Source organism: Ictidomys tridecemlineatus, chromosome 4 (assembly GCF_052094955.1).
Source record: "Ictidomys tridecemlineatus isolate mIctTri1 chromosome 4, mIctTri1.hap1, whole genome shotgun sequence".
NCBI classification, from domain to species: Eukaryota; Metazoa; Chordata; class Mammalia; order Rodentia; family Sciuridae; genus Ictidomys; species Ictidomys tridecemlineatus.
The window spans coordinates 13458139-13480438 of NC_135480.1; the positions used below are offsets into that span (position 1 = coordinate 13458139).

The window sequence follows — 22300 nt, forward strand, 5'->3', positions numbered from 1 at the left end:
GAGTTAAACACGTCAAAGGTTCTTCTTTTCAATTCAAGGAAAGCATATCTTTCTGGTTGTTCGGAGCAAATACGAGTAAAAACAATCATAAAAATATCATAATATTAATAAAAGAGTCATAACATCTAAAAAATTACAAAACGTTTTCAAAAAGTTTCTTTGAAATACAAATGAATAAAAATTCAGCAGACTGAATATGAAGACTCTGCCAGGGTCTACAGGTAACTTTTTGACATTCAAGAAAGAATTGAGGTGAACCGTAAATATCAAATAGTACAGGAAAGAGTGAGTACTAGAATCTTCCTGACTTTTTCACTAATCTCTCCTATAATGTTAGATACAGGTCTTCGGGTTGAGCAGCTACTCTTAACAGGTGAATTAATGAAGACATGGAGATGGGAGTTTGAGAATACACAGACACCAATCATTTAACTAGTGGATTAAAGTGAGATGAGATTTTTGAGACGGAATTACCCAGAATAAAGTTGTAATCTTTCCACAGCTGCAAAACTAAATAGCATTCCAACTTCTGGTTTAATATTATCTACACAAAGATCATTTACCCCCAAAAGGGGGTTCAAAATTTCTATATAAATTGTCCTCAAGTCAACCCAAAGTAATTTCTATAGACACATAAAGTAACTATAGCTCTGATGAAGGCAGGTGTTTTTTTTAAATAAGAACTGCTCTGGTACTTGATTATGGTCTGTCTCCTCATATATATATATATATTTTTTACATCATAGAAATCTATAAAATGATCTCTGAACATAAGACCTTCCATTCTAGGCAGATATAACTACTGTTTTCACTTAACTGAGCAGACAAAATAATCATCCAAAGCTTTCTACACAAAACTTTGCCTAGTATGTAATATTTCTTGCCTGAACACACACACACACATACACACACACGCGCGCGCGCATGGAAATAAATAAATAAGCAGGCTGTTAAGTGGACCTTAAAAAACTAACTGGTAGCTAGGTATCGTGACACATACCTATAATCCCAGGTACTCAGGAGATTATTCTACTTTCTACCAGGAGTATCCCAAATGTGAAATCAGCCTTAGCAACTTAGCAAGACTGTCTCAAAATAAAAAATAAAATGTGCTGGGTGTGTAGCTCAGTGTAAAAGTGTCTCTGGGTTTAACCCCCAATATCACATAGAAAAACAAAAACAAAACCACTGGTCAACTCTCAACTATTAAGTAGACTCCAGGTATTGGAAACTGGCTGTTAGTCAAAGCATATACAATAATTGAAATACAAATTAGAATATACTGTTCCAGTTTTAAGAAGGATCCCACATATTTGAGTTTAACATTAAACAACACAACCAACAACTAGAAAAGGAAAATGTAATCAATGGGCTACTGGCTCAATCAAGTGGCAGTAGTTATAATAATTCAACCTACAAAGCCAGAATAAAATCTCTTAAATAAAAGTATTTAGAAAGAAAAAAGTGAACATCAGCTTTCCTTCATAAGTCAGACAAACAGAAAACTAGATTCAATAAACATTTAATTGGCTAAAACATTACATAGAAACGACCTAATAACTTCATTTAATTATTCACCAGGCTGAAATCTTAGAACATTTTCTTTCTGTATTCTTCAAACTGCAATCAAAATTTTAGTCTCTACCAGTATAGACACTGCCTACACTTTATTCTATATACTATGTATTACTTCTTTATTCATTACTTCATTAAAAAAAGGCTAAATAGCTTTAAAAATTATAATAAACTGTCATCAAATTATGGTTCCTGGGCTGGGGCTGTAGCTCAGTGGCAGAGCGCTTGCCTAGCATGTGTGAGGCACTGGGTTCTATCCTTAGCACTGCATAAAAAACTAAACAAATAAAGGCATGTTGTGCACCTACAACTAAAAAAAAAAAAAAAAAAAAAAATTGTGGTTCTTCATTGTTGAGTTTCTAAATACTTTCAAGATATTTTACTATCTAAATCTGATTGATGACATCTGAATAGGCTCTATCAACTTCACTAATGTTTTACTGAACAAAAGTTCCTTTTATATGGGAATCTTTTTGAATTAGGCTTATTCTACTTTCTACCAGAAAGTAGAATAAGCCTAATTTCTTTTTCTTTGAATTAGGCTTATTCTACTTTCTACCAGATTATAACACAGTGTCATTCATACATATACAAGAGAGGTAAAAATGACCAAGTCTTACCTTTATCAGTTGTTATTTTTTCTACGCATCTGAAAGAAATAAGAATCAAACATTAAATGAGCAATCTTGCACATTTCCTGAAAACATACATATTTATCTCTTTTAGGTTCATCTCCAGAGAGATACAGAAAACATCTAAAGCAGTTCTGGACAAGAGTAAAATACGACTAACTTTCAACAGTGATGGAAATATTCTGCATCTGCATTGTCCAATACAACAGTTGTATAGGTCTACTGAACACTTAAACAGTGTGACTAAGGAACTGAATTTTTAATTTTAATTAATGTAAACAGTTTGAAGTGGCTATAATACCTGACAGAACAGAATTAAAGTATTACTCAAAACATATTTTAGTTTTAATTATAAACATTAATACAAGGAAAATATTTCTAATTTTGTTCTATTAAGTGTTATAGAAAACAATGGATGTCCTTATTTTATACAAATGCTTGATATGACTTAACATTTGGGGAGAGGATCTAAAATACTTTTGCAGGTGGGGTGGGGGTCGGTATAGCAAGCATTGCAAAACTCTCAATAACTTCTGGATCTAGGTGCTAAATATTGGCATTCCGTTTTTCTCTACTTTGTGTAGATCTGATAATTTTTATAATAAAAAGGTTGGAAACTTTAAAAGACCCTAAAATTACTGTTAAATCAAAATCTAATTTCAAAAGCAACAGAAGAACTTTACAAATATAATTTGCACTTTTCAAATTAGATGCAGTAGTACAAAGTGTCATAAGCTTACAGATAAAAAAAAAATTCCTATGTTTTTTAACTTGAAAAAATTTCTGTCATATATATATGACTCATGGATATAGCATGGTGAACTCCTCCATACCCATTACCCAAATTCAAAAGAGGCTTTGGATCTTTACCATAAAGGTGCCATATAGCATCTCTGAACAATACAAAGGTTTTTCATTTTTCTTTTTTTTCAAGTAAACCTAATACAATTGAAGATCCTTTTATTTTACAGATAACACAGAAGCCACAAAATAATACATAAGACTGCCCTCTTTAGAAATAATAGTTACCAGGTTTTGTTCCATATATTTTTGAAAGATTATAACTTTCTTTTATATTATAAATGTGCAATTAATAAGATAACCATCAATCTTCTTATCTTTAAATGAAAATAACAATAGAAGCTAAATTTCTGAAAAATTTTTGAAATGGTTCAATGTTTTTACCACCATACTGATTGCTCTAGGATCCTGGATCACTCAAGATTCCAGTCTTGTACAATTGAACCCTTCTGGAAACAATGCTCTAAGCTTTTTCAAGTCAGGATATTATCGCCTCTTCTCATATCCATAGCCCTCAAAAGAGAAATAGCAAAAACATAAGGAAAAAAATGCCACCTAAAAATTTCTTACTTTCATCAATTCCTCCCCTAAAAGGACAACAAAATAGAATTCTTTTTATGGTACCGGGGACTGAACTCAGGGGCACCCAACCACTGAGCCACATCCCCAGCCCTATTTTGTATTTTATTTAGAGACAGGGTCTCACTGAGTTTCTTAGTACATTGCTTCACTGAGGCTGGCTTTGAATGGATCCTCCTGCCTCAGCCTTCCAAGCCCTTGGGATTACAGGCGTGTGCCAGCATAGCCAGCAGCAAAATAGAATTCTATATACCACAAATTAAAAGCAATGCCTTTCCTTCAGCTGCAACTTTTATCTGAACCTGAAAGATGACCATTAAAAATACTCCAGTTTTAGCTGAACTTATAAAGGTTTAAAATGTATGTTAATAAAGTTTAAAAATCTGAAACACACAAGATATGCATATATTGTACAGCAGAATGAAAAGCTATTTTATATATTAATAATCTCATTGTTTTCACATTAGTAAAAAGCAAGGTCTTTTCTAACATTAAAGCGGGGGGAAAAATCACATCCAAAATTACTAAAATAATGTTACCATGTTCCTTATATAATTATTTAAAAGATTAAATGAGAATATATAAACTGAGAATCTTTTTTTAAATATATAGATTTTTTAGTTGTAGTTGGGCACAATACCTTTATTTTATTTATTTTGTTTTATGTGGTGCCTTGAATATGCTAGGTGAGCGCTCTACTGCTGAGCCCTAGGCCCAGCCCAAGAATCGTATGTATATAATTTTACTGGCTAAAATACAGCAAATGATGAGTCTAACTATTAAGTAATAAGAATGCATAAACTTTGCTAAAATTCAGTATATCTTTCCTTACAACTAGCTGTTTAGACTTTATAATGACTATCATTTAAATTTCCTGCCGTTCTCTTGAATAAATTCACTAAAAATTTCTTTATTCCCCTTCATTTATAAACATTTCCTACTCTCCCTGTTAACTCCTAAACATTTCAATGTGAATAAACAAATTATAAATTCAGCCAGGAGTGGTTGTGCATGCCTGTAATACCAGAGGCTCAGTAGGCTGAGGCAGGAGGATTCCAAGTTCAAGATCAGCTTCAGCAACTTAGTGAGTCCCTAAGCTACTCGGCAAAATCCTGTCTCCAGATAAAAAATAAAAAAGGCTGAGGATATATGTATATTAAAGTTTATGAAACTATAACCTAATTATCACCCAACCATAAAGCTCATTTTATAAGTTCATAAAATATCAATTACAGAAGCAGATCTGAAGACCCTGAGTGACTTGCCCAGGGCCACTTAGCACTATAAAGCTGGGACCTGAACTTTTCTGATGTTTAAACCCAATGCTTTTTTTTTTCTTAAACTACTAAATAATTTACCTATGATAGGAACAGAAGTTTGGTTAATTCAAATTTACTGAGCTTTTAAACTATGGTGCACTTTGCTTCATTTTATTTGAGAAAAATAAATATGGGTTAAAACAGTTGCTTAGGATTTTGCAGCTTAAAAAGCTAGGATACGGAAAAAGAACTTGAATGGAATACGCAATTAATAGGGATTAAATTTTTAACCTCTCCTTTAAAAACTATCATAATGTTATTTGGAAAACAGATGAATCAGGTTATAATTAAGTAAGCAGAAACTCAATACTCAAAAGGACTAAGAAAAAAATTAGCTTAAAAATATGCTTTGTGAATGAAATTCTAGAAACCATGCACACATGTTTAACAAATCTTCACTGATCAAGGCATCTTTCCCTTTCATTGCAAGTTCCTTGAAGACAAGGGTTGTGTGTAATCCCTTTTTGCTATCAGCTCAGAACAGTATCAGGCCCAGTTAATGCCCAAGGAGGGGTGACAAGCTGAATTTCTTTGAGACTCCTTTGATTCCCAGAAACCAAGGAATAAATAAAAAGGTATAAATGCTATCATTAAAGCTTTTTATTTTAACAATCTAATAAAATTGTATAATTTTAAGTACACAGTCAAAAGATAATTCTGATGCTATAAAAGAATACCATTACTTTCACTATCTTTTATAATATTAGATGAGAGGGAGGAACACTTAGATGACATGAAGAACACCAGTATGAACCACTCATTACGAACCACTCATACCTATACCATATCACCAGTACTCAATACATCGTTTTATTTAGTACTTACTATATGCCAGGAAACATATGAAGGTCTTCATATGATATATTTAATTCCTACAAACTCACATCATAGGAGTATCCCCCATACCATATTTCACCACATAATCACCTTGATTTTTTAGCACAAAAATTGGTTTATAACTTTCATCATGCAATCATTACTTTGTATAATTCTGTTGCTCACACCGCTAAAAATGTAAATAGAACAATGTATTCACCAGTGGTATAAGGATGTCTTCTTATGCACTGCAAATTGTAAGCCTAGAATTCTCAGTACATGTAAATTGTCAGTGAATTTCATTTTTTAAAAAAAGTGGTCATGTGGTATTTTATTGAAATAACTTTAAATATATAGAAAAATAAGGAGAATCAACATCTTGCATAATGTCTTCTCCTTAAGGCATGTAATAGCAAGTCCCTAAACACTATGCTTATACATAAAAATATCCTTCAATGTCACTGAAACAAATGTGGTCTCATAGGAATGTTATCAATGAGAAACTATCTTATATAGTGGTAAAAGAGAAATGTGTTTTGTTAAGAATTGTAATGCAAGAAAAAAAATGATAAGAGAGCTCATGTATAATGGCATAATTTGGTGTGAACATACTTTATATACAGAGTTATGAAAAATTGTGCTATGAATGGATAATTATGATTGTAATGCATTCCACTATTGTCATGTATGTAAGAAATAAAAAAACACAAAATAGGGAAGAAAAAGTAGTACTGATATGCTTGTCAGTGTATTTCTGAAAACAGATTTTGATTATAACACTGCAGTACCATCAGTAAGCACACCTTTCCTGAGGCACTGAGGACTTCACATCAGATAAAAAAAACCAATGATAACCCAGCAAGATCTGACTCAGATTAAATTTCCTAAATTCATATTTTGCAACACTGTAATAAATTTTCTTGAGTAAAGTTTCTTTTGTAATATTTTGTTTCTAATGCATGAATTAATAACAAGTAATGTGTTAACTTGTTTTAAACAAATATATTCTCTAAACTGTCACAAAGAAATGTACACAAATTTGAGCTACTTAATTTTAACATATATTCACAAGTATTCTGTGCATCCTAATCTTGCACCAAAGTTATTTAGTAATAAGTGAATTTTAAGTAATACCAGCACTTAAAAAAAATCTGTATAATGGTCATACCCCACCTTTTTGCAAAAAAATTTGCATGAAATCTGCCACAATTATATAGTGAAATACAGTACCTGAGGCACAGGTTAAAAAAAAAGGAATTTATATCAAAATAAGATTAATAATACCTATCTTTTGAAACTTACAAGAAATTTAGAATAGAACTTTAAAATTTTTATGAACACGAAATGCATCTACAGCAATTAGAATTCCAACTGCAGCTGAAAAATTTCTAGATACAAATTTTTATTGTCCACAGAACTGTAATTTATACAATAAATTCTCTAAGTTACATTAACTTAAATGGCATTCAGAACTTTGAAAGCACTTCTCTACCAAAATGATACCTCTGAATTCTATTCCTTTTCCTGAGGTTTCTAACACAAGGATGCCAGGTCACAAGTTTCTTTTAGGCTTTAAATGTACTGGGTGTAGTGCAAGTCAAACCATGCCACTCTCTCCACTGGAGGAATGGAAACTTAAAACTGACACTGCTTTCAATTTTCTTTGCTTTTACTAGTTTTTTTTTTTCACTTGGTCTAAGGACACAAATGACGTTCTCAGCAATAAATTCAATAGCTAATGTGATTAGCTTTGTAATTTAAAATTTTGTGTGTTCAAGTGTTCTTAATATGTAAAGATTATATTTAAATTACTTTTTATGCTCCAGGCCATTTGTTTGTGGTTCTTCTATTACCTTTAGGTATTAATTCCTTCCAGACTCTCTCTTAAGAATGAAGCACACATTCCTATTAAAATACATGCATAACTAAAGAAAAAACATGCTACTTGGTAAAAACAAAAATCAAGTATTCACCTAGTTATACAAAATACTCTATGCGTCTTTGCCCTGACGAGAAGTATCAAATTCTTACAAAAAAAAATGAAAAATGAATTTGTCAATTTAGGAGAGTAAAAACATAAATATACTATTAGAATTGGTTCTTGGGCTAATTAATTTGGGGGGGGGGCATTCTTGAAGGCAAGGAACCTGCTGTTGATTTCCTAATGGGGATGTGATGTAATACTGGAAAGCAGCCGAAGGGAAAGCGATAGGCTGACAAAGGGGGTGGCAGATGCCAGAGAGGGACATGCCTGCGGGCGGCAGGGAAGAGGTGGGGTCATCAGGGAGCAAAAGAGAGCACCGTACAAAGAGTGATTTCAGGGAGCGGGAAAGTGGCCAGACAGATAGAGAACACCAGGGTGCAGGGAAGCGATAGACCGCAAATCGGGAAACGGCGTGACATCTGGCGTGCAGAGCCGGCAGGGGGCAGAGCAGACAGGGTGTCACGTGGAGTGGGCGCTACGGGAGCCGAGAGGGTTGCGTGCAGACAGAGGGGGGTCTTTACCACCGCCTGAAATGCTGCGGTACTCACACGAGTCGCGGACTCTTCTTGCCCTGAACTGGAGACGGGGTCTTCGCGGCCTGGGACTGCTGCCCTGGGGCGTCGAGAGGCCTGGCGCTGGGGCTGCTCCTCCGCCGGCGGGGATACTCGGCCTTCCTCCGGCGGGACACAGCGGCGGCGGCGGCGGCCGCAGCGGCTCGGCCTCGGTCCCGACCTCCCCTCAGCACGCGGCTGCTCGTGGTCCCCGCAGGCGCCGCCGCCGCCACCTCAAGGGGCCGTTGTTGGGGCTCCTCTGGAGCCGCCTTGGCCGCCGCCGCCTCTCCCCCTTCCTGGTCCTGCTGCTCCGGGGGTCTCGGCTCTTCCGTCTCCCCCGGCATCGGGGCTCGTCCGTCCCCCACCCCCTCGTTCCAGGCGGTGGAGGCGGAGGCGGCGGCGGCCGCGACGCTGCTCCCCCCGCCCCCCTCGCCTCCCGGAGCGTCCGGCTCACTCTCACCCTGAGCTCCTTTCCCCCCTCCCCTCCGCCCGCTCCGAGGGTGCCCCCCCGCCCCCTGCCACTCAAGACCCGCTACCGCTGACGGCACGCGCGCGCGCCCGCCACAAACGCTCAGCGGACCAATCGGAGAAGAGGATCGGCCTCCCTGCCCGTACTCCCGCGGTCCCTGACACAGCGACGTACTAAGTTCCCGCCTCCAACCCCTGCCTCAGCCAATCAGGAAACAGCTCTGAGGGAGCGCGCGAGGTTTCCTTCCCCGCGCACCCGTTCTCACCGTTAAACGGCTGCGTCTCGCGACAATCACAAAGTGACCTTTTCCCCCCTCCGGAGTTCAATGCGCGCTAGGGACAGTGGGAGGGGTAGACCTAGGGAGGGAGGCGGGTGGTTAGAAAAAGTACCTCTTTCTCCGCCTTGCGCGCGCCCCGGACTAGCTGCGCGCGCACCTGCTTCCCTAAGGAGCCGCAAGTGCCACAAGGGCTGTTTCTAAGCTTCCTTAAACCAGAAAAGTAGCTTGGGCGTTCTGCCGCCTCCACCCCTACCCCACTTCCCTGTCTCTGTCCTTTCTGTCCCCAACGCCGCCAGGTCTTGCGGGGAGAAGGGGGAAATTTTTTTGAGCTGTCGCTTCTCCTTTAAGAAAAAAAGCCCCGTCGGCTGCCGGATGAAAGTCTCCGAAAAAATGGCGGCGGTAGGTCGGAGGCGGAGTAACGTGGGCCCGCCTCTTGACGCATGCGCATGGATAATTTGGCCAAGGGCATCTTGGGAAATGAAGTCGTACTCACACTACGCTTCAAGAAAAATGATAGGAAACCAGAGGCCGAGAGGATGCTGGGAGTTTTTGACCAAGTCACGACGGGAAAGGTAGTTTGCTTTTTCCGGAGGCAACGTTTCCGGGTTAGGCCGCGACGCCTGCCTACATCCGGGCTCAGCTGCTGAGCCAGTTGCTGGAAGGCATGCCCGGAAGGCTATCTCCCAGTTCTTGGTGCTTTCTTGGCGTTAGCGTAGCTTTTCCGGAGTGGCCATATCATAATCCTTATTTACTTTGGTTTGTTCAAATGACGTTTATCATGGGGCCGGCTAGCGTTCATTTTATATTATTCGTCTTGTCTTCCTGTGTCAGACCCGCTCTCCTGCCAGCCCTTGGAGGTCAGGGAGCGAATCGGCGTCCATCGGGTCTGCAGGGGTCTAGCAATGCCCCACTCAGTTCAGTTTTAATAAAATGTGTGGAATTCATTATAAAGTGACTTTGCTGCCAGATGTTGAGGCGTCAAGGAGCTGGCGTCACTGCCTGGCTTGGCTGTGGTCCCTGAGCTGGAGAGAGACGAGAAGGGACATTAGCGTGACTTTAGTGACCTCGGAGAAGCTAAACTCCCCACCCTGAAGTTTGAGGTTTATAAACGTTACTGCTGCACAGGAAGCACGGTCGGGACTGCAGCTTTGTCAGAAGTTATTTTTCTGCTCGCTAGCGTGTGCAAGCAAATTGTTTTCCTGATGCGTCAAAAGGGAGTTTCCATTGATGATCTTCAAGTTGTAGTCATTAATGCCGTGGTCCACTCCCATTCCTTCCCTTAATCCCTAATAATCAAGGAACGATTTGCAAGAATAGTTCTTTACCTCTGGAAAATAAAGTATCCTAGGTTAAAATCCTGAAAAGGAGGAAGATGGAAAGAAGATCTGGGGATTCAATTCCAAATTTCTCGTTAATCATTAAATTGAACTGCAGATAACTGCTGAAGTACATTTTTTCTTTCCAGTATTTTACTTACCACTTAAGATTAGGCAAATGTTTTATATTCGCTACTGAGTGTTTTGCACTTTGATAGAGCTAATGTCATTTCCAGTTGTAAAAACGTTTGGCATAGTGTTATTGGGGGATTTTTCAGTATTTGCAGTGAGCAGACTTTTAAAACAGCACTGACATCCAATGGCTGCATAAAGTAATACAGAGAAATATCTGTTTTCCAAAAAAAAAAAAAAAACAGTGGAATGATTCCTTAAACAAGCAAGCAAAAGACCACTGTGTTTTAGAAGAAAGATCATGGGCTTTGACCTAAAATGTGGATTATTGTAAGTAGAAATGCTACCTAGTGTGTTATAAATTACGATTCCTTGAACCTATTTCACTGCTAAAAACTGGGTAAAATGTATTTTAAGAGGCAATTATTACAGTTCCTTACTGCCTGATGGTAGGCCTTTAGTAAATGTTTTATTTCACTCAATTGAATAAAATAACAGTGATAAAAAAATTAATCACAGTGTCAGTTAAAAAAAACAAAAACTGCTACAGGGTAATGTCACAAGGGGAGAATTGTGTTTAATTCAAATGTCCACACAGTCTAGTACCTTGTATCTTAAACCTTCCAGTTTTATTTTTCATTACTTCATAGATGTTTGCATTTTGGACCACTGAATAAGCCAGTGGCCAAGAATCCAACTTCTGCCCTGCTTTTAAAGGACTTACAAACTATACAGGAAAGCAAGTAAATTTAATTTATGAATAATTTAGTAAAGAACTTGGTGTTGGTTAATGCTGATTGAAATTTTAAGGTGGCTGTGGTCCCTCTATGATCCCTCAGCTTCACAGAAAAAAAAAACAAAAAAGAGCAGTTTCTTAGTCACATAAGTTAACTATCTACACTTGGGGAAAAAACTCCACAAGTGTATACCTGCCATTCCCATTAGTTCAAGATGAATTTTGGCACATAGCAGGTGTTAAATTAGTTTTGAATCTTTATCACCCTGACCAATGAATTACCAAAACTCAAACCTTCCAACCTGCTTCCTATATCGGTCCCATTTTAAAAACTGTGACCTACAAGAAAAGAAGAAATTCACCAAATCAAAAGAGAGGAAGTGTTAAGCAAATACAGGAACCAAAAAAAGTTGTAGAGGCTGCTTTAGACAGTCTCATTTAGTTCCTTTGTGGTCCTCTTCTTCACCACATGCCAAAGCAGTTCTTCACAACCTGTGAGACCAGAGCATCTTGGGTGTGGAACAATGGAAGAGCTGGGTGAGTGAGGAGTGTCTTGGAGGAGAAACGGAGAGGATGAAGACTTGGCCACCATCTCCATGTATGGTGGGGTGTATTTGCAGTCAGACAGGGAATAGTGCTGGAAGATTTTTTTCCCATCTATCCTCAATCCAGACAAGAGTGAGCATGAGGAATTATGACTGGGGCAACAGTAAGTTTACAGTTTGCAGTGGCACAATATGCAGAGAGATTAGTGCTTACTACAGTGTGAACTCTGGGACAAGTACTTCTGGACAGATTTGTGACCGAAATTGTCAGTTTTTATTGTGGGCTTTTCCCTTTTGGGGACTGCTGGAGATCACAGGGTGACTACACAGCTAGACAACTGCAGAGATGTGATTTGTGGAAAAACCATGTGAAAGGAAGAAAATGGGGGGAGATGGTGTTATGAGGAAGAGAAATGAGGTAGAAGTACAAGAAAAAAGGATCCGCAGAGGTTGGAGAAAGGCCAGAGTGGTTTTATTTGTTCTATGGCATAGTATTAAATCAAGAAGACATAGTACTGTAACTACAGTGATTTTGTTGGTAAGCTTTTTATTCAGAGGAATCCAGAAGGAGTAGATTACTGTGGCCTGAAAAAATAATACCTCCTTCTTACACTTTGAGGCAAGTAAGAAAAACGGGCAGTGGAACTAATTTCAAGCTTTGGAGTAATGCAAAGTTTTTCATTCTTGGTACTCATTCAGTAGGCTTTGCCAACCTTTTTTTTGGTGGGGGTCTCCTAATATTGAGCCACGAACTTGTACCAAGGTTTCAAGCTGTATTAATTCTTCAGTGTTCAGGATTTATGTGTGTTCACAGATATGTCAAGAGTGCAAACAACAATCATAAATGAGATATCTTGTACAATTTCTTTAAGAAAATGTTGGTTGGAGTGTGATTTCAGAGCTGGAGAAAGAGGAAGGAACAAGGACAAATAACAGGAGGGGAGAAATGTTAATGAAAAGAAAAAAGTTGATGTTTAATAAATATTGAACTGTTTCGAAGTAAAGTCTATTTTGATACTGGAGATTGACTTTTTTTAAAAAAATTCTAGTACTGGGGATTGAAGCTGGAACTCTCTACTATTGAGCTACATCCTCAGCCTTAAAAAAAATTTTTTTTTTAAAGCAGAATCTGGATAAATTGCTGAGACTGTCCTTAAACTTAGGATCCTCCTGGCCTCAGCCTCCCAAGCCATTAGAATTACAGGCCTACTACACCACACCTGATAGGAGGTAGCATATTTTGAACCTGGGATAGAATACAAATTCTTATGAATTGTGAGTGTTGGGAGAATTTGCATTTCTGCCTGAGTCCCATCAGGTTTTCTTTTTTTTAAAGGGTACCAAATTTCATTAAGATAATCAAAGAAAACTAGTACTTATTCAGTGACATTGGCTTAAACTAGATGATATTGTAAATCATATTAGTATTTGCAGCAATCCTCTGAAATAGATATTATCTACTTTTTTTTCAGGTAAAAAACCATAATAACTTGTTCAGTGTTACTCCCAGGAGCATCTGATATCAAAACCAATTAAGCTGCAAGGTGTTCTCCTGTACTAAAATTGTGTTAGTTCAGGTATTCTGGTCAATGAAGTAACCCCATTAAGAAATTGTGTAGTTTTGCATTTACTGAGCAGGATGGATGTTAAAGAAATCTTTTTGAGAAATGTAGAAAGTACCAAGTACCCTGGAAGCTAACATGTACAGATTATCCAGTGGGCTATTGATGGCTGTACCCCATCAGTTTCTTCAAACTATCATCAGCTCCATAGTTACCCCAAGACTGTTTCCCTACCGCTTCAGCAAAGGAATACCGTTGAGAATAGTGTGACTTAGGTGAGCAAATCTTTCCTCTCTGCAGTACTGCCTTAGAGGTTAGGAGTTTGTAGCCCCATAGGTTTTACCTAAATCCTCATTACACGAGGATGGTAGATAAAAAGAACCAGGAGTATTATGGATCATTTCAACCTTGGGAGACCCCCAAGATCCCTCACTGCATTCCTTCCATATAAATGTAGGTACTGATTTCCATGGTGAAGCACTAGGGAGAGGACTAAAGGGTTTTTAGTCTAGTAACTCCCCACACCCAATAATCTCATCTGTCATACTGAAATGAGTCATCTTCAGATTACAGAATCTGGCAAAAGGCAGAAACTCTTCAGGAAACAGGAAGAGAAAGCCTTGTTAACTCATGACTCAGGAGAGTTTTCATGACTTTTGTTAGCTGATGCTTCCATGCGCTTCACAGTATGGTCTCCCGCTTCCTGCAATTTTTACTGTAAATGCGTTTTATTAATCTAGGAAGAACTTTGACTTCTGGTTGTAGCAAAGCTTAGTAGAAAATTAAAAAGAGGCTATATTTTAATATAATAAACAATTGCAATTCTGAAATTTAGTATTGAGTCTGGCTAATGAAATTCTGAGACAAAAAGTTTTACTTCTCTTTCTTAATTTTCTTTTTCTTTGTTCTTTAAAACCTTTCATTATAGGCTGGGCATGGGCCTGTAATTCCAGGAGGCTGAAGCAGGAGGATGTCAAGTTGGGTGCCAACCTTAGCAACTTAGCAAGACCATGTTTCAAAATAAAAACCAAAAAGGGGTGGGAGTTGAGCTCAATGATAAAGCACCACTGGTACTAGACACACACACACACACATACATACACACACACACACATACATACACAGACAAATAAAAACCAAAAATCTTGCATTATAATAAGGGAATTTTTAAATATGCAAAGGTAGAACATACATAATCAATTTTTATATACACCTATATATATATGTATATATATACCTCTCTATATATCCACCTATTCCTTCCATCTCTGTATCATTTTAAAGCTACTTCTCAGATTTGCTAATGTAAGGGTATATTTATACCATAAGACCAGTATTACACTCACAACAGACTTAATAGTGATTTCTCTCAATATCATGAAATATCATTATCACACCTAAAATTAACAGAAATCACTTAATATTTTCAAAACTATCACACCTAGAATAAACTAACTGTATTTATTGGCTATTCAGTGTTCAAAGGTGTATAAAAGTTTAGTGTTTTAAAGTGTACTTAATGATTAAATAGGTATCATATATTGAAGTTAGTTATGAATCCCTTAAGTCTTCTTTTTTAATTAATTTTTTTTTTTTTTTTGGTACTGGGAATTTGAACTCAGGGGTACTTGGCCACTGAGCCACATCCCCGGCGCTATTTTGTATTTTACTTAGTGATAAGGTCTCGCTGAGTTGCTTTATATCTTGCTTTTGCTGAGGCTGGCTTTGAACTTGCGATCCTCCTACCAGCTTCCCAAGCCGCTTGGATTACAGGTGTGTGCCACTGAGCCTGGCCCTTAAGTCTTTTTAATCTCTAGATATTCCTGCTATTTTTCCCATTACTTTATTTTTGAAGGGTAATTTGACCAGAAGAGTTGATGTCATTTTTCTTATTTATAAAATGGTGCATGAATGTCAAAATTTTGTGGTATGCACGATTGAGAAAGTTCCACAGAATTTTTTGTAAAATACGATTAGATCTTTTCTTATGCCTTTAAGAAATATCCGTACTCTGCAAATCTGACATAAATGAAAATCAGTGTTTATTAGTTTGAATGAACTGTGAAGTCCATTTTCTTTATTTGAGAACTTCAGAGCTAGGAAGGTTCTTAGAAATAATATAATTCATTGCTTTACAAACTTTAACTTGTGGTTAAAAAATCCACTAGTAATCCACTAATGAGTCTTGATGCACAATTTGAAAAATATTGTTCTATCCAGCTACTTCTTTATGTAGATGAGGAAACAGCTTCAGAGACAATGTCTTGCTCAAGAAGACCTGGAGAATCCATGTGAGAAGTGGGGACTGTGACCTCCAACTTTGTTTGGGGGCTGGGAATCAGATAGCCCAGATTCAAGTCCTGGTTCTGCACCTATGCTGGTTATTTTGTCTCTTTCAATCTTAAAACTAAGGACAATAATTTCATCTGCCTCAAAATGTTATGACAATTAAATGAAATGTGTAAACTTCTGAGCACTGTGGCTGGTGTGTGTTAATTTTTATTAATTATTATTAATTTCATTACAACAGAAAAGTGCTAGTATAATGATTATAAAGTTTTCCCAAGAAAACTACAAGAGAAACAAGTCCCAACTATTTGAATTGCAACATCTTGATTTTGCAATATCTGTCTTCTCTTCAACTTCTGATTCTCTCCACACCCTAAAAGAATACTTACACTTTGTTTTGAGAATTTTTTATTTGCTTGGAATCATTCTTGAAATTTAAAACAACAACAGCAAAAAAATCACCAGGGTTAAGAATGTGTTACCTCCCTGGTATTTTTTAAGATGTTTATAAAATTGCTTATATTTTTCTGATAAGAAACATATTTAGGATCTATCTTTATATTTAGGATTATCTTTTCCTAGTTGAGGATCTTTGTGGGTGGTCTGCCCTAAAGAATGAATAAAATGAATACTTGCAATATAAGAAGTCAGAGTATAGAGTGAGACTATGATATTGAATGCAACCATAGGAAATAAGAAGCCAGAATATAAGGAGGCATTAACTATCTCCTGGTATAACAGGTCACAGTGTAAGTGAAATAAGGAGGAAGGGAAGGTGTTTGAAAATAACTTTATCCAAGAGAAGAAGGAGATGAATGGGGATACTGGTTAAAGAGAAAATAATTCTGGAGACTTATTCTATGTTATAATTTTCTTATTTCTTATATAGATGCTTTATTGGAGGAATTGGAACGCTCCACCCTCCAGGACAATGATGAATATTCTAACCCAGCTCCTCCTTCCTTGGATCAGCATTCCAAGAAAGAGAGTAACCTTGCTGAGGCTTCAGAGATCCTGCCCCATCAGGGTAACACAAATCCCTCCTCGGTAACTTTTCGTTTATTCTAGTACCTTGAATGTTCAAGTTGCTGGCTCTTAAAGCTAAGAACTCAAGAACAAGCAGTCAGGGACAGCTGACTTCTCTGATCTTAGGTGGTAGCAGGAAAATTTGTGAGGTCTTTCTCCCTGTTGGCCACTTTGTATACCTGTTCATGCCCTGCCATTGTCCATGTGGTTATATGTGACATGCACAGAGCCACCTCAGAGTCAGTAAGAAACATGGGAAGTTGTGGCTTAATGTTATACAATGATGTTTAGGAAATAGAAGTGAAGCATTCTTGTCATAGAGTATTGTGTAATCTGAATATTCTTTCTAGTGCAGATTATTTATTTGCTTCTGTCAAGCTCTAAGGATTTGTTTTATTGTTTGGCAACACTTTTTTAACTTTACAACAAAGCCTTTTAGAAGTTAGCTTAAATGAAGCCAAAACTTATGGTTTTGTTTGCTCAAAGAAGCTGTTAATAAATGTGTGACTTACACAAAATATTTGTCAACATTTACCAAATCCACGATGGGAGCAAGTAGAGATATCATTGTCCTTTTGAAAACCAAAAGGCACAAATCTGGTGGAGAAGAATTGGCATCTACTTCAAAAGTTAAGACAAATTTAGACAATTAAACATGCAGCTGCTCTAGGAGGTGTGTTTACGTGTCAGTGTGAAGCACACATCAAATAACTCTTCTAAATCAAGTTTGCTCATTTCCATTCCAAGTTTTCTTGTGCTTGTACTTGAAGTGGTGATGATTAAAGAGTTGTTTCCCTTTAAAAACCGTCAAATAATGTCAGTTTTATATCAATATTATCAGATGTCTCCACTAGAAAATTTGTTAATTACAAAAATGTTTTGGTTGTATTTCATCCAATTCAAAGAATTGGATTATGTGGAAGTTCATAGTTTAGTTTTTTTAAAAAAGGAAACATTTGATGTTGCTAAGGTTATCATAAGTTTAATTGAAAAATTTGACACTGAAGATAAAATATTGTTTTTTGTGGTGATAATATAAATACAAATGTTGGTGAAGCACAGCTTGTGGTAAGCTTGTGGTAAAAAACAATGTTCTTACTAACTTAAAACCTATGGAACAGAAATGTACTCAGAATTACTTTTGATGTGCACAAAACTCACGACTGCATCCAAACAAAATTCAAAGTGTACCAATCAATATGGAAACCAAAATTTTTCAAATTTACAAATATTAGTATATATACATGGAGTTTATAAGTAACTGATGTAGAAAACATGTGACAGAAGCTGATACTGAATATAATGACACAATTTTACATGGCTGTATATATTTCCTCGCTTTCTTGCCTGTCATCCTTCGATTTGGAAATGTCTCAGTTCATGAAGTAACCCAGATTTAGCCTGCGTTATGCTCAACTCAGGGAGATCCTATTTCAAAATGAAAAAAAAAAAAAAATAGAAAAGGCTAAAGATGTGGCTCGGTATTTAAGTGCCTCTGGGTTCAATCCCTGATATTCCTCCACTCCCCCAAAAGTAAGAGTTTGAAATCTTAAATTATTCAGTGAATATAGCATTAAAATTCTGCTTTTGAAGCTTTTAGGGAGTAATGAGTTTGAAAAAGATGCAGCTTAGATTTCTTGCTACAAAAGCTGAGAATTGAACAAATCTAAAGATGAGAGTTCAATGGTTTAATTACTAATTTGAAAATTGTGCTTCTGAAAAAATCAGATTTTGATCCCTGTTTTAATTGAATAAATTTATATACTCCACCAAATGAAATAAAATTGTCAAAGTATATCAAAATTTTGGCTTATAAGAATATTATTGAAGAAAGGTGCTCTGAAAGAGAAGCAGAAAGGCAGCACCTGTGAAAATATTGTCCCAAAAAGATTTACACATTTCAGCATAAAAAATAGAATTGAGAATATTTTCCATTTAGCAGAATTTGCTCTGAATGTACAAATTTACAGTAAAGGTCTCTTCAAACCAGTTAAAAACATTATGGTCTACAAGCAGGCATAAATTAAAACTATCAGCAATTCAAATACATTAACCATAAAAATCAGCCTTGAAGGAGATTTCAATTTTGTGAAAACGATAGCACCATATTGAAAGGAATATATTTTCCAAAAAAATTTTATATCACAATGTCAGAGACAACAATGCTAAGAAACTGATTAAGGTTTGTGACCATATATCAAGAATAATTAATTTACTTGTGCTATTTAAATGTTCAGATGAGTTTTTTAAACTTGCCCTGTTTGTAAATATAGTCATTTAAAATATTTTAGAAATTTTTATTTAGAAAATGAGTATTGAGTAGAATTATTTTGTAGGTTCACCAATATAATAAAAATTAAATTTTTGATAAAAATACATATTTCAAAAATTATATGTGAATTGTTTTTAGAACTCCCCTTTGCCCTCAAAAGTGTCCCACTTTGAACAGTAGGTTAAATTGCCACTCTGTATGCATGATCTTGCCCCTTTTTCCCTGGCGCCCACTCCTCAGGCCACAAGACGCTCCAGAGTGTTTTTTATAGTCATTGCTTCCACATGAATCATGTTACCACTAATAATGTGTATTTTCCTCATCTTAGTTCTTGCTCAAGCACCTCTTCTCAGTGATTACTTGATTAATATAGTTATAACTGCAATCTCTCCCCTACTTTGCATCTTGCACCCCCTGATTAACTTTACTTATTAATTTGTTATTTATCAGTTTCTTACCACCAGAAGCAGGGCATTCAGTTTTATGTGATTGTTATGTTTTGTTTTTTGACCTGTTATATCCTCTGTCTTGGTACATGACAGGTACTCAGTATTTATTTAGTGAATCACCATGGATTCACACATATTTCTTTTCCAATGTCAAGTTTGATTGTGTTGTAGCTTATACTCTCGGCACCATCCTGAGTGGTTAAATAAAGGGGCTTTACTCTTGCCCTTCTGTTTGTTTTATGGTTCCTATGTGAGGAGGGTGTACTTCTCTATTTCATTGCTTTTCAGGCAGGGAGGGACTGCTAGTATTTGTTCTCATGCCAACTACTCTATAAAGTTTGGCCTTTCTCTACAGGAGGGTTGGTAATTCCTGTGACTTAAGAAAGGAGATCTCAGTGATTTACTCTGATATCTCAGAACTATCAGTCCACTTTAATTTTTTTTGGGGGGGATACTGGGGATTGAACTCAGGATCACTCAACCACTGAGCCACACCCCCAGCCCTATTTTGTATTTTATTTAGAGACAGGGTCTCACTGAATTGCTGAGTGCCTCGCCATTGCTGAAGCTGGTTTTGAACTCAGTGATCCTCCTGCCTCAACCTCCCGAGCTGCTAGGATTAAAGGCGTGTATGAGCCCCCTTTAGAGGCAAAAAACATCCTGTAACTCCTAATGTTGATAACAACCAATATTTTAACAACAGAAATCATTCTTTGCTCTTCTTTGTCACTTATATATTTTAGGTGCAGCTTGTGTATACTACAAGTATCCAGGAGTCCAATGTCTACAGGTGGGTTTCTGTTTTTACTAAATATGTAAAAAATTAACGATATTAGATAATAACTTTGATTTGTCAGTCTTTGAGCAGTTGGTTTATAAGTGTCAATGGTTATCACTCCTCTACGCTCCTCCTTTTTCTCTTTGAGCAGATGTAGAACTCTGCTCACCTGACTTGGCAGATTCTTCAGGTGCCTGGCTTCCAGACAGGCTGTCCAGGATTGTGGGCTCTGCTATTTCCTTTGCCATCTGAAAAAGTCTAAATAGTCCCAGTCACCACAGATGTTTTAGCTTGTCTAGTCCAGATATGTGCTGTAGTTCACATAATAGAAAACATACCCAAGAAACATAAGGAAGATTCCAACAACATCAGATAGTGGGGCTCCATGGCAGACTTGAATATATACTTCTTTCTTTAATGTTTCTTCCAATTTCATTTAGCTGGTGAAAGTTTCTTTTAGTGAAAGAGTCATACTGAAACAGATTCACTTACTAAATCCTTTCTCCTGACACAAGCAGAATTGGTAGTCTGAAAATTTTTAAAGGCCATTTTTTGTTGTTGTTGTTTTTCTCTCTTCAGTCATAGCTTGTAGTTTTTAACATCAGACAACTGTCTGGGAAACAGTTCAAAGGGCTTACAATATTAGATAGTAGAAATACTTGCATGTTCTACTACACTATTTTGGTTTCAGAATCACAATCAGTAATACATTCACACAAGGCAAAGACAGCAGAAGGACTCAATATAAGAAGTCTTTAATAAAACTCTTCACTTGAGGGCATTTTCTACTTTGGTGGGGGTGAGGCCAGTTTATTAATATATGTTTTGCCAGTTAGTTCTAGTTCCAGAAAATTGTGGGATGAGCTGTTCCCCTGACCTTCCCCTCCCTGCCCCAGTTAAAAAAAAAAAAAAAAAAATGAAGCAAAACAGTAAGAAAGTAGTGCCTGGTACACAAAAAGTTCTTAGTAAAATACTCGGTTTCTTAAATCCATGAAGGCAGGTAGAAATACAAATGAACAAATACATAACATGAAAACCAGCTCGAGCAACACCAGTACTAACTTATCAACACCCCTTGCTCTGCATAGAATTCTTGGCCCATTCCCCCTCATTTCTTCCATATTACAGGGAGCTGACTCTGCAGTTCAGGCTTTCTTGTTAGCTCTTCCTGTGACCAATATGAGGCACTCTGGAGAGATTGGGGGGTACAAAGGAGGAAATCCAGGGCATTTCTCCCAGCTGCTGTCTTTCCACAGTATATCTGTCATCAGCTACATTTTTATGGCTTCAGCTGGAGCATGACAGATCTGCTGTGGTTCCAGCTCATTGACCTGGGCCCTTGCATTCTGGCAGCTTTTCCTCTTTTCTTTATCCTTTTGGTTTAAGGCTGTGATGAATTCCTGCTGTGGCTAATCTCATTGTCTTCTTTTGCTTCTTGGCTGTCCCATCACCTGTGTAATCAAGTTTCTGATTAAATTCCTTTTGTTTACTCACTGTGGTTTCTGTTTTCCTGACTGGACTTTGGTACATTCCCTGTTCTGAATGATACTTGCTATGTAGGCATGTGTGGGAGAGTTACATAAAATCCACTTGTAAATATTTTATAGACTTTTGTGAATCCCAGAGGCAGTATAATTCAGAGCCCAGAATGTTAGCATGCGTAGATAGAATGTTAGACTCAGAATCTTGATCTCTGCATGTTTCCACCATTTACTCTGGGTTGCTTCAGTGAACTGAACCTTGTTTTCAATATAACTTGAAAAAAATGTTCAATACCAGCTGTGAATATAGTAATGAAATAAATTTCTAACAGTTGTACATCAGTAGTAATATGAGCAATAATTAGAATTGTATGTTTTACATGAACAAAAATAATAATTTTGATAATAAAAGGGAGCAGCAATTCATAAAAATGGAACAGAAGAATAAATGGGAAAAACTCCAACACAATGAAACTCCTTCCTTAAGAAGTCCAGATTCTTTTAAATGTATGTCGTGTGATTTGTGTTAATAAGATCTCTGAGTAATGAAATAAGTAATTTCTGGTGACATAGTCATTTTTGGTGACTTTTACTATCTTTAAAAATTCAGGGGACAATTCAAAGACTTGAGGTTCCTTTTTTTCTAGGAACATTTCCCTCAGTGGGCACTTTAAGAGTTGAATGATTACAACTCTTCAAGGTCTTATTTCT

At 37.0% G+C, this 22300-nt stretch overlaps 2 protein-coding genes across 7 annotated transcripts in view; one reads left to right on the top strand and one right to left on the bottom strand.

The window, feature by feature from the left end:
• The window catches only part of Zfp91 (ZFP91 zinc finger protein, atypical E3 ubiquitin ligase), a 30929-nt gene extending 22328 nt beyond the window's left edge, over positions 1-8601 (bottom strand). For both annotated transcript variants that reach the window (XM_078045978.1, XM_078045977.1), the window contains exons 1-2: positions 8255-8601; positions 2196-2224 (exon numbers count right to left, since the gene is read on the bottom strand). In XM_078045978.1, the coding sequence (XP_077902104.1) occupies positions 2196-2224; positions 8255-8601 (376 nt within the window). The remainder of the gene's footprint in view (positions 1-2195; positions 2225-8254) is intronic.
• A 109-nt stretch (positions 8602-8710) lies between these two features.
• The window catches only part of Lpxn (leupaxin), a 36170-nt gene continuing 22580 nt past the window's right edge, over positions 8711-22300 (top strand). For 2 of the 5 annotated variants that reach the window (XM_040284299.2, XM_040284302.2), the window contains exons 1-3: positions 8711-9575; positions 16473-16610; positions 20074-20120. In XM_040284299.2, the coding sequence (XP_040140233.2) occupies positions 9444-9575; positions 16473-16610; positions 20074-20120 (317 nt within the window). In that variant the 5' untranslated portion in view covers positions 8711-9443. Of the gene's footprint in view, positions 11725-16472; positions 16631-20073; positions 20121-22300 lie in introns of all 5 variants that reach the window. The other 3 variants (XM_005331565.5, XM_078045979.1, XM_040284301.2) reach the window with 3 other exon arrangements.